Source organism: Entelurus aequoreus, linkage group LG12 (genome assembly GCF_033978785.1).
Source record: "Entelurus aequoreus isolate RoL-2023_Sb linkage group LG12, RoL_Eaeq_v1.1, whole genome shotgun sequence".
Classification (NCBI taxonomy): domain Eukaryota; kingdom Metazoa; phylum Chordata; class Actinopteri; order Syngnathiformes; family Syngnathidae; genus Entelurus; species Entelurus aequoreus.
In genome coordinates, this window is record NC_084742.1 from 35,184,235 (window position 1) to 35,196,982 (window position 12,748).

The window sequence follows — 12,748 nt, forward strand, 5'->3', positions numbered from 1 at the left end:
TTTCAATGAGTTTTCAGCTCTCCCCCCACCCCCCCCCCCCCCCCCCCCATCCCTCTTTGCCCCACCCTCAGTCTCAAAGAGCCCACTGTAGTCTGCAACTTAGAGTATCTTCAATTTTTCAAGCAGGCTGGCTTGTAAATGAAGCCCACACTACCAATCTTTCTCTCTCTCTCTAACACTCTGTTAATAGTCAAGGTCTCTCTGTCTCTCTCTCTCTCTTGCTCGCTCTCTCAATCTCTCTCTTTTCCTCCTTGCACACATCTGGAAATAATTATTGTCATGACTCACCATCTTGCTGCAGCCCAGCAACAAGGAAAAACAAAACCTCGCAAGTACATGTGTGTGCACTGCAGAGTCTTAACTTTACTCTACAGTGAGCAAGAGTTTTATGCATGCTGGTTGTGAGGTAGTTGACTACTTTATTCTCCGATAGACTCACACAGGCGTGCTGCTGCAGCTTGTGCAGGAGGTGTTTGGCAGGAACAAAGTAGTCCAGGAGGTAACGCAGGCTGTCGTGTTGGTAGGTGGACTCCAGCACGGAGAAGACCTGGGAAAACACATTGAAGAACATGTGTGTGTGTGTGTGTGTGTGTGTGTGTGTGTGTGTGTGTGTGTGTGTGTGTGTGTGTGTGTGTGTGTGTGTGTGTGTGTGTGTGTGTGTGTGTGTGTGTGCGTGTGTGTGTGTGTGTGTGTGTGTGTGTGTGTGTGTGTGTGTGTGTGTGTGTGCGTGCATGCATGTGTGTGATGTACCTGCGACAGGAGAGGAGGTGCTGTACTTTCAAAGGGAGGGTAAAGAGATGAGAGCGCCCCCTGCACGCAGTCCTCCATAGCCTCTGATGCCTAATTGGGACAAGAGAGGTTGTATTAAGTTTATGTTCTACACAAACACACACACACACACACACACACACACACACACACACACACACACACACACACACACACACACACACACACACACACACACACACACACATTCTCTCTCCTCTTGGCTTCCTGTTGAACATTCTGGGGCGTGTCAAACATTTCCCTTGGAGGACACACCAATGCATGCCCCGTACATACACACATGCACACACACACACGCAAGCATGCATCTCACACAGTGTTTATTTGTCCACAATGCAACTTTTTCACTCTTTCAAAACTTTCCTTCTGCAACACCCACCCAAACACCAGGCCACCCCCCCTCCCCAACTTCCTTCACTTATGTTTTCTTCCCCTCAACTTTCCTAGTTTTACCTCCACTTGTGACATCTGACAACAATTACTGGGGAGTTTCTCGACGACTCTTGCTGCATTTAGACGAATAAGTACTAGCAGTATGGCTCAGAAAAATATATTTGGCACATATTCTCATTGGCTGTGTGTTGGTAACGTTGGCCGGCGTGTTTGTCCTTAGACGGCGTACAGAGCCATTCACATATTTAAAGAATGGCATGTGACAGACAGGAAGTGGCATTATGCTTTCCAGCCAGCTCAGCATGCCCGTGAAAGCAGTGTTGCTGTTATGTGTAAACAAGATTACACTTACATGTCAAACTGGACTGACTCAGTACTCCCACGGTACTGGTCGGCTGGTCCAGTTCATGCTATGCGGAGTGCATGGTAGGGGTGTCCTAAACCTTTCACTTCTGACTATGAGTTTTGAGTTGAGTTGAGTTTGAGTTTATTTCGAACGTGCATGCATACAACATGATACATCACAATTTCCAGTTTCTATTCAACATGTTCGAAAAGGAAGAAGAAGAGCTTATTTAATCCTACCCCTTTTCCTTTACATAACAGTTGCTAAAACTTTTGTTCACTTCTTGTTCTCAATGTATTCACAATATACTCCATAAGTAATTACAATAAAAATAAATAAATAATACTCAGTGAGATGAGTAAGATTATCTTGAAAAAGAATGGATGGATGAGATAAATTCAGAATGTTTATGTTTTTTCTTCTTTGTACTTTGTAAACACTTTAAGTTTGAAGAGTTTCTTTCTTCAGTACATTTTTTGATTTATTTGCTTAATCCATTCTATAATTTAATTCCACATACTGATATACTGAAGGTCTTAAGTGTTGTACGTGCGTACAAATGTTTTAAATTACATTTTTCTCTAAGATTATATTTCTCCTTTTTTTTTAGAAGAATTGTTGTATATTCTTGGGTAGCAGGTTATAGTTTGCTTTATGTATAATTTTAGCTGTTTGTAAATTCACTATGTCGTGGAATTTCAGTATTTTTGATTCAATAAATAAAGGGTTTGTGTGTTCTCTATATCCAACATTATGTATTATTCTAACTGATCTTTTTTGTAACACCGTTAATGAATGAAGTTTACTTTTGTAGTTATTTCCCCATATTTCTACACAATAACTCAGATATGGTAACACTAGCGAGCAGTAGAGAATATGAAGTGATTTTTGGTCTAGAACATGTTTTGCTTGATTAATTATTGACGTGTTTCTTGCTACTTTATGTTGTATATTTTTTACATGAGATTTCCAGTTCAATTGATCATCAATCATTATACCTAGAAATTTGGTTTCATTTACTCTTTCAATTTCTATTCCGTCTATTTGTATGTGTTTGACTTTCTCGTCTACTGTTACCAAATAGCATTATTTTAGTTAGTTAAGTTAGTTTTACTGACATTCAAAGATAGTCTGTTTTTGTCAAACCATCTTTTTAATTTGTTAATTTCTTCCGTTGTTCTTTGTATTAGCTTTTGTGTGTGACTGTGTGACTATGATACCGATATTGTAGCCTTGACTATCGGTTCGATACGACATCAGCACAAATCATACTTACTTGTGTAACGGAGGCCAGCCAGTACAGCTGTGCCAAATGTACGTTGACACTTTTAAGAGTTTGCGCTGGAGAATCAGCTTACAGTTCGGGCTTTTAGCTCAATGCCTAGCGCGCTCGACTCTCATTGGGAGGACCCAGATTTGAGCTTCGGGCGGGACGCTGACAGGGGCTCGACCAGGCAGATTACACTTGTCTAACTTATTTTGTGAGTCAGGGTCTTTTCAATTAAAAAAGAAAGTCCAATTGAAGACTCTTTCAAGACCACAATGAATACAATTCAAGACCAATTTTAAGAAAGTGAAAACACATGAAATACAACAGTTTTAGTTCATTATTGTTACAATAAGGGAACAAAATGCAAAAACTGGGGGGGCCAGTTGATACATTTTGTGCATTAAAGCTTCTAAAACCACTCTAATGTAGGTCGATATATTGTATTACAAGTTGCTTTGTATTATACCTGTAGGTAATAAAGTAAATTACTATAATACTGTTACCCTCTGCATACCGTTTTCAATAGCCAGAGGAGCCTGTTCAGTGCTAGACTGTTTCATCCCAAGTCCAGGACTAAAAGACTAAAAAACGCCTTTGTCCCACACGCCATCAGACTGTACAACTCCTCTCTGGAGTTGTACAGTACTGGATAGTTTCTCTTGTTATATCTGATTTTTACAGTTATATATTTTATTCTTATTGTTATATTTTCTATTTTATTTCTGTTTATACCCCCATTATTTATTATTTACTTTTTACTTTTTAAATTTGATCTCAATTCTGTACACTGCTGCTGGAATTTTAATTTTCCTGAGGGAATCAATAAAGTACCATATCTATCTATCTATCTATCTATCTATCTATCTATCTATCTATCTATCTATCTATCTATCTATCTATCTATCTATCTATCTATCTATCTATCTATCTATCTATCTATCTATCTATCTATCTATCTATCTATCCATCTAATAATTTAGGCTGTCAAACGATTACAATATTGTATCATGTTGTCCATAGTTAATCTTGTAATTAATCACAATGAATAACAGATAAACATTTTCTTTAATATGTTTACGTTAGATCATTTTCAAGTTTTAACCCTATTAACATGGGACTGGAACTTTTGTTAGCTTTATGCCGATGTTTGTTTATTAAATGTTATGCCCTTTTTAAACTGCTCAACAGAAAATGGGAATAGAAACTATTTTACTGACAATAAAAGATATTACCTATGGTGCCCAGGTAATAGTGTAATATTGCTAGGCAATCAGCCCGCTAAACATATTATAAGGGAATATACACATTATTTTAGCTTGTCAGAAAATGTGTCCCCTCTCTATAATCCTCAATTGCTGTACCAGCATACATATTACATTAACAAACATTTTTACAATCAAAGCATAATTGTAGCAATCCACATAATTAATGTGCTAAACTCGTATGTAAACTCCACCACATTGAATTCAAGCACTCCAGCAGCACCGGGCAGCTGGCTGGCATTTGGTTCCAGTGATGACTCAGTTCAAAGTAAACGTGGATGAAAATGGCTTTGGTCTTGTCAGTAGAGCAACCTGCCAGGGCTTTGGAGCTGGGTTTGCCATTCAATGTACCCTTTTGTATGCACCATATTTTTCGGGCTATAAGTCGCTCCGGAGTATAAGTCGCACCGGCCGAAAATGCATAATAAAGAAGGAAAAAAACATGTATAAGTCGCACTGGAGTACAAGTCGCATTTTTTGGGGAAATTTATTTGATAAAACCCAACACCAAGAATAGACATTTGAAAGGCAATTTAAAATAAATAAAGAATAGTGAACAACAGGCTGAATAAGTGTACGTTATATGACGCATAAATAACCAACTGAGAACGTGCCTGGTATGTTAATGTAACATATTATGGTAAGAGTCATTCAAATAACTATAACATATAGAACATGCTATACATTTACCAAACAATCTGTCACTACTAATCGCTAAATCCAATGAAATCTTATACGTCTAGTCTCTTACGTGAATGAGCTAAATAATATTATTTGATATTTTACGGTAATGTGTTAATAATTTCACACATAAGTCGCTCCTGAGTATAAGTCGCACCCCCGGCCAAACTATGAAAAAAACGGACTTATAGTCCGAAAAATACGGTATGTATGTATCCATTTCTGCTCACTACTTCGTCCTGCTTTTGGCTCAAAATCAACTGGAACACAGTTGCAAGACTGAGGATCACACAGAATATGCCCATGTTGTCAAAAAAACAGTGCAGTAAAAGGAAAATGATAACTTCTTATCGTGTTACCTTTGACAGCCTTACTAGTAATACATTCAATTGACCACCAATCGTATTTTTACAATAAGCCGCCGACCAGTATAAAACCACCATTAGTCAAAGAATGCCTCTGGGCCGCACTTTGGACACCCCTGAATTACAGTGTTTTTTTTAAAGGAAAGGAGAAGTGCAATGGGAAGTGTTTAAAGAAAATGAATGATTGATTTAAAGTAAAGTTCCTTATTACCTGAAGTGCAGCATTAATCACTTCTGCACACCACTGACAAAGTCCTCCGCTGACGTGCGCGACGGCCACTGTGGTGTCGTGCAACAGCGTCCAACTTAGTGTTGTCCCGATACCACTATTTTGGTACCGGTACCAAAATTATTTCGGTACTTTTCGGTAGTCTTCTAAATAAAGAGGACCACAAAAAATTGCATTATTGGCTTTATTTTAACAAAAAATCTTACGGTACAATAAACATATGTTTTTTATTGCAAGTTTGTCCTTAAATAAAATAGTGAACATACAAGACAACTTGTCTTTTAGTAGTAAGTAAGCAAACAAAGGCTCCTAATTTAGCTGCTGATGTATGCAGTAACATATTGTGTCATTTTCCATTTTATTATTTTGTCAAAATTATTAAGGACAAGTGGTAGAAAATGAATTATTAATCTACTTGTTCATTTACTGTTAATATCTGCTTACTTTCTCTTTTAACATGTTCTATGTACACTTCTGTTAAAATGTAACAATCACTTATTCTTCTGTCGTTTGGATACTTTACATTAGTTTTGCATGATACCACAAATTTGGGTATCAATCCGATACCAAGTCATTACAGGATCATACATTGGTCATATTCAAAGTCCTCATGTGTCCAGGGTCATATTTCCTGAATTTATAAACATTATATAGATTTTAAAAAAACTAAAGAAGATGTTGTGATGCAAAAAATATCGACGTAATCATAGTAGTATCGACTAGATACGCTACTGTACTTGGTATCATTACAATGGATGTTAGGTGTAGATCCACCCATGGCGTTTGTTTACATTTTGACGCCGGTGAGCTACGGTGTGTAGTGAAGCATGTTTAGCCATTCCTCATCCTTCAGGGATGATACTTGTAAGAAACATACTTTATTTGCCGCCATGGCGACCAGTATTAGTGTTTTAGAAGTAACTAAAACACTGCCTACTGAGGTAGGACTTTAGCCGTTAGCTCGCTAGTCATGTCTTAAAGCACCTCTTCCGGTGGGTGTTTCAGTGTTATAGCTTCACCTTTATCGTTAATTTTTAAGCCAAAATGCGTCCGTTGTCCCTTTTCTGTCTACACACTGTGTCTGCTTGTAAGTACTCCATGATTGTGCGCTGCCGAACATGCTCATCTGCTCGTACACCAGCAATGACACGACGTGACGATGACGGGGCGCAGGGGGGGTGGCGGAAAGGTACTTTTCAGAGGCGGTATAGTACCGAAAATTATTCATTAGTATCGCGGTACTGTACTAATACTGGTATACTGTAGAACCCTAGTCCAACTAAATCTCCGCTTCTTTGCTGAATGCCTCACTTTTGTGTTCACGGAACAGTAGTGTCTGTACATGAAACTCTAACACAAATGCATGTACTGGACTTTTGAAGGGGCTATTTATATATATATATATATTATATATATATATTATGGCAAGCCGTTAAAGGCCTACTGAAACCCACTACTACCGACCACGCAGTCTGATAGTTTATGTATCAATGATGAAATCTTAACATTGCAACACATGCCAATACGGCCGGGTTAACTTATAAAGTGCAATTTTAAATTTCCCGCCACACTTCCGGTTGAAAACGTCTAGATATGATGACGTATGCGCGTGACGTAAACGGTTGATACGGAAGTATTGGTACCCCATTGAATACAATACAAAAAAGCTCTGTTTTCATTTCAAAATTCCACAGTATTCTGGACATCTGTGTTAGTGAATCTTATGCAATTTGTTTAATGAACAATGGAGACTGCAAAGAAGAAAGTTGTAGGTGGGATCGGTGTATTAGCGGCGGACTACAGCAACACAGCCAGGAGGACAGAGATGGATAGCAGACGCGCTAGCCGCCGAACTCACCTTAACTTCCTCCGTCTCGCCGACTGCATCTGTGATCGGGTGAAGTCCTTCGTCGCACCGTCGATCGCTGGAACGCAGGTGAGCACGGGTGTTGATGAGCAGATGAGGGCTGGCTGGCGTAGGTGGATAGCTAATGTTTTTAGCATAGCTCTGTGAGGTCCAGTTGCTAAGTTAGCTTCAATGGCATCGTTAGCAACAGCATTGTTAACCTTCGCCAGGCTGGAAAGCATTAACCGTGTAGTTACATGTCCATGGTTTAATAGTATTGTTGATCTTCTGTCTATCCTTCCAGTCAGGGATTTATTTATTTTGTTTCTATATGCAGTTAAGCACGATGCTATCACATTAGCTACATAGCTAAAGTGTTTCGTCGATGTATTGTCGTGGAGATAAAAGTCACTGTGAATGTCCATTTCGCGTTCTCGACTCTCATTTTCAAGAGGATATAGTATCCGAGGTAGTTTGAAATACAAATCCGTGATCCACAATAGAAAAAGGAGAGAGTGTGGAATCCAATGAGCCAGCTTGTACCTAAGTTACGGTCAGAGCGAAAAAAGTTATGTCTTGCACTGCATTCTAGTCCTTCACTCTAACGTTCCTCATCCACAAATCTTTCATCCTCGCTCAAATTAATGGGGTAATCGTCGCTTTCTCCGTCCGAATCGCTCTAGCTGCATTGAAAACAATAGGAAAATGTGAGGAGCCTGTCAACTGACTACGTCACGCTACTTCCGGTAGGGGCAAGGCTTTTTTTCATCAGATACCAAAAGTTGCGATCTTTATCGTCGTTGTTCTCTACTAAATCCTTTCAGCAAAAATATGGCAATATCGCGAACATATATTTTTATAAAATATAATTTTTTTTCACAATTACTGATTATATTGAATGAAAATTGCTCGTTGGTCCGAGGAATCTGCCGTTCATCGCTGTCTTGTCCACACGTATACGCACAAAGCGAGTCCACATCCACAAGCACAGTCCCAGAGAAGCAACTAACAATTTGCGTTATGTTGTTATGATAGAATATACTGTACATTCAATGATAGCTAACGTTGGTAGCTCAACTTTGCCAAATCGCGATTAGCTGACCACACCCGTGTGTTACGTACGGGTAGTTACGTGATTACGAGCTAAAAGCCGAAAGAGCGCGATATTAACACAATGAAAAGTTAGCACCCTCCCGGCATCCGCGTAAAGGTTGCAAAACAGACGTTGTAAAGCCTTTGTAAATTGTTTTGCACTCAACTGCAATGTCTGTTTCAAACTTAAAAGAAAGCAACCAAAATCACTCCTACTATTTACTGCAAGCACACGGCTGTTGTTGTGACCACGTGACCTCTGCACCCTTCCATCAGGCCGTTGCCAGATGGAATTGTTGGATATGAGCCTAGAATGAACTGCTTAAATTGGATGCTAATATTGGACATTTTTGATGCATTCTGGTATAATTTGATCCATGATTTTTGGTTGATATCAGACAGATATCCGATATCAAGATTGGACTGGGACATGGGATCATATAGTACTGTTAGTTTGATTATTAAATATAACGTGAACGATTTAGGGTATTTCCATTCAACACATCTTTATATTTTCGCACACAACAAACATCTTTAGTGACTTGAGGCAAGGTTCAGCTCCGGTGGAAAAGTGGTGAGTGAGTGTGAAAGGTCTCAAAGTTGCCGTAGTAACGCATGTTTTGGGTTTCTAAACTTTGAGGTGGAATTGTGTGTTTCTTTTTTCGAGTAGCTCTTAAGTTGAAGAGCAATGCCAGCTGGACTCTATGGTTCTTTCTTTATAAAATTGTGCCGGGTTCCTTCCCACCACAAACGTGAAGCCAGGGAACAACATCTGCTGAATTCAAGGTCCCATGAACCGACAGGAAGACATAAGTCAGACAAATAGAAATAAAGAGCAAAGACAAGTTTGACAGACACAACTAGATAGAATGCGTTTTGCGGAGCAGATGAAGTAGATGGAGAAAAAAAATCAGTGGGAGAGTAGGGTGGGAAAAATGAGCGTCTATGATGGGAAACAGATGCGAGGAGCGTCAACAGACTTGAGGACAGCTGTGAACTCCGAGAACGTCTGCAGGGGGAGAAATGAGAAATAATGCCACAGAGGAGGGACAAAGCAGACAAAAAAAAAAAAAGCAGGAGAATTCCGGCCAGTGATTCACCGTCATGTGTACAAAGTGGACTTCCAGCTGCCTCTGGTAGTGGCCTTGTGCCATGTGCCATGGGTTATGACATTATAGACCCATTTTCTATATGTGACTTCACTGTTTTCCTCAACAGTCTAGAGTATACACCAAGACTCTCAGGTCTGGAAAAGACTCAGGGCCTTGGAGTTGTTTCTTTAATGTGAGAAATGTGAGATCAGCCTTCAAACCAACTAGCATCATCACCGACTGGACATTCTTGTCACAGTCTGCCTTCCAAAGACCTGGCACCTGGCATTGGCGTGGTAGAGGAAAGACCAGAAGTAAGGCAGGTGGTACTGGGTGTGCCAAGGGATTCTGTACTCAGTTGCTCTTTGTGGCCATTTTCAACAATCTTTGTGAATAAAGTTTTCTCAAGTCCACAGAATCTTACTAATAATGCGAGGTACACATATACAGATTTTCACAATCTGAAGAGATGTTGTGTTACAGATCCCACACTGAGTCGTTTTGATCTTTATCTGATGTCGTGTGCTATAATAATATCAACACAGCACACCATAACAAAAGCTTGTGTCAAGCAAATTTAAAGGAAAAACATAGCAACCGCCAAAACATGTTTTGGGGGATTAATCATGGAAATGGCGTGAACACAGACTTTATAATCTACGGAGCGAGCTAGAGGTGAATAAAGTAGCCTTAAAAGCGTTGATAGATTCTTGATTGGCTGCTTTCCGTACCATGTCATAGTTCATGAAGCGATCACTCGGGAGGCGTCGGCATTCCCCACAGACATTAAGAGCTTTGGTCATTAGTATTTACCTTTGTCATCCCCGAACAGTTTCTGGAGCCAATTGTCGGGACAAATTCACTTTTAACACCCCTCAGACCACACAATCATCTTATCAGACAAGATTAAGCCATCTCTGGTTGAAAATGAGACAAATTGGTACAAAAACTGTCTGTGTGTACCCCGCTTCAGGGTTCCCTCAGCAGACAGTGAGGAAAGTTTCAACAAAGACAGGAAGAGTTGTTAACAAGAGATTTCAGTCACTAGCTTAATTAGCTGACTGGTTCCTTTTGGATAAACACGAGAGTTCCCCGTTCCTAGCGTTCCCACCTCCATGAGTGCACAGAACACAGAGAACCTTCTATCCACAAGAACATGAGCAATATGTGACAATGTGTGTGCACGCACAACTGCAAGCATCTTATGTGTTCAATTAGCTGCCATGTTTTCCCTGAGCCTGCTTGTGCAAACAACACACTTCCTGCCTTGGCAGATCGACGCGTTCCAATTTGCGTTTTTCCATCTAAACTTTTCCACAGCGGAGATGAAATGAGTCTGCATGTGTTTACCACCCTCAGGTCCAAAATCCCGTCCTTTATTTCCGATGCCAAGCTCTCGCAATCTCTCAGGTTCAATGTGGAAAATGCAGCATTACTAAAAACCGCTGCCGCCGCTGCCCAACTCTCCGAAAATAATGAGCAGGCCTCCAGCCTTCCCTTTCCCACTCTTTTTCACTCGCTGGTGTGGGCCAAACTGCTCCACCCAGCACAACACACTTTCTCTTGTTTCCTCGTCCACTGAGGGATCCAGTGTCAGCCTGGATTGCCGCCTCCTCATTGGCGCCTCAAGAGGCTAAGGATGGTAAAGCAACATGCAGACGTCCACAGAGCTAAAAGTCAAGTCGCACTTTTGAGAATCGTTCTTAAAGTTCTGTTAGGGTCAACAAAAGAAGGCAAAAAGCCTCTTATTACATGGCATCATATTGGCAAACATGTAGTGAGTCAGAAAACCTCCATCTATTGTTGGCTGAAAAAAGACTTACCATGACTGAGACAGGAATCTAACTCAATCCACAGCTTTGTTCCTGGACTCGCTTCCTCTCTGCATCTCCGCAGTCGCACTTTGTCCTCTCCAACTTTCAATCAGCCATATTTCCTCGCCATCATCAGTATCATCCCATCTCAGAGAGACTCAGGCTCCTTCTCCCGCAGACTCATTGCTGCATTTCCCAGGCTGGGAATGTCCAAGCTGCATATTATTCACTGCCACAAACCTCCCACCTCTCCTCCCCCACTCTTCATCCAGCGAGACCGCCGCAGTCTCTCTTGACTCTCAAACTTTCCATTCTTAGCCCTAGAGGGAGCTAAACGAATAGACATGGCTAAGGCAGTGTTCTTATAGCAGCAATGGGTTTCCACAGGGTTCGATGGTGTGGAGGTGAGTGGTTGGAGCACTGCAAGGTCAAGTTTTTTTGTTTGTTTAGTCAGTGAATATATCGTTTTATTATTGCTGTTGTTAATATTGTTATTACTTGTTATGATTATCATTATATTAAATTCTTGATGTACTCAAGTTCAGTTCACCAATTTATTTCAAACACACTTAAACCAGGGGTGTCCAACTTATTTTAGCTCAGGAAAATCTTTCCCCACACTGGCCGGACTGGTGAAATCATGGCACAATAACTTTAAAATAAAGACAACTTCAAAATGTTCTTTGTCTTACTTTGGCCAAAACTAGAACAAGCACATTCTGAAAATGTACACATGACAAATAATCCCTTTGGCAAAACACTTTAAGTTAGTTGAAAATTCTGAGGAAACTTTTGGTGCAGTTTCAAAGACACCATGAAGAACACAATGAACTAAGACTTTTTCCTCAGTGTGTTTACAAAACCTTTATATTAAAGACGCGTTTGGAGAACCAACTGAGTGTTTCCTCAAACCCCCACATTGGTGACATCCACAACTGCCACAACACATTAATTTATCATCATTCAAATATTACAATTCAGTCAAATTTTATTGCAGACTCCAACGTCTAAGTAGACATACAATCACATACAGTACAAAAAAAACAAACAAAATACAGTATAAAAGGCATTATATATATGAGTGTGAATGTGAATGTTGTCTATCTATGTTGGCCCTGTGATGAGGTGGCGACTTGTCCAGGGTGTACTATCTCAGCTGCCCGAATGCAGCTGAGATAGGCTCCAGCACCCCCGCGAGAAAATGGATGGATATATATATATATATATATATATATATATATATATATATATGCTTTAAAAATGTGTCTACATATTCTATAAAAGGCACAGATACCAGTGTTTCCATATATACGATTGGTACCTAACAGAACTACACCTAGGATTGGTTATCTCTATAATAAGATAATTCTCGGACCCCTGCAGTCTACATATAAACTTAAACATCAGTTTTCTCAGGGTGGCGTGGAAGGTGTTTATTCCTAAATCACAAAAAGGCTCGCTGGCACTACTACCCCTGGGCTTTCCGAGCAGTATTCTGAGACAGTCATTATATGCAATCTGGAGTTTGCGCAAGCTCTCTTTTTTGAACCATCAAAACAATTGTCAAAAT

The 12,748-nt window shown here is 40.1% G+C and overlaps 1 protein-coding gene across 1 annotated transcript in view; it reads right to left on the minus strand.

Annotated features, from left to right (window-relative positions):
- Positions 1-11,357, minus strand: part of arhgef40 (Rho guanine nucleotide exchange factor (GEF) 40) — a 29,084-nt gene extending 17,727 nt beyond the window's left edge. Inside the window, exons 1-3 of the mRNA XM_062066982.1 lie at positions 11,188-11,357; positions 751-840; positions 440-547 (exon numbers count right to left, since the gene is read on the minus strand). Coding sequence (XP_061922966.1) covers positions 440-547; positions 751-840; positions 11,188-11,190 — 201 coding nt within the window. The 5' untranslated portion in view covers positions 11,191-11,357. The remainder of the gene's footprint in view (positions 1-439; positions 548-750; positions 841-11,187) is intronic.
- Between the last annotated feature and the right edge of the window lie 1,391 nt (positions 11,358-12,748).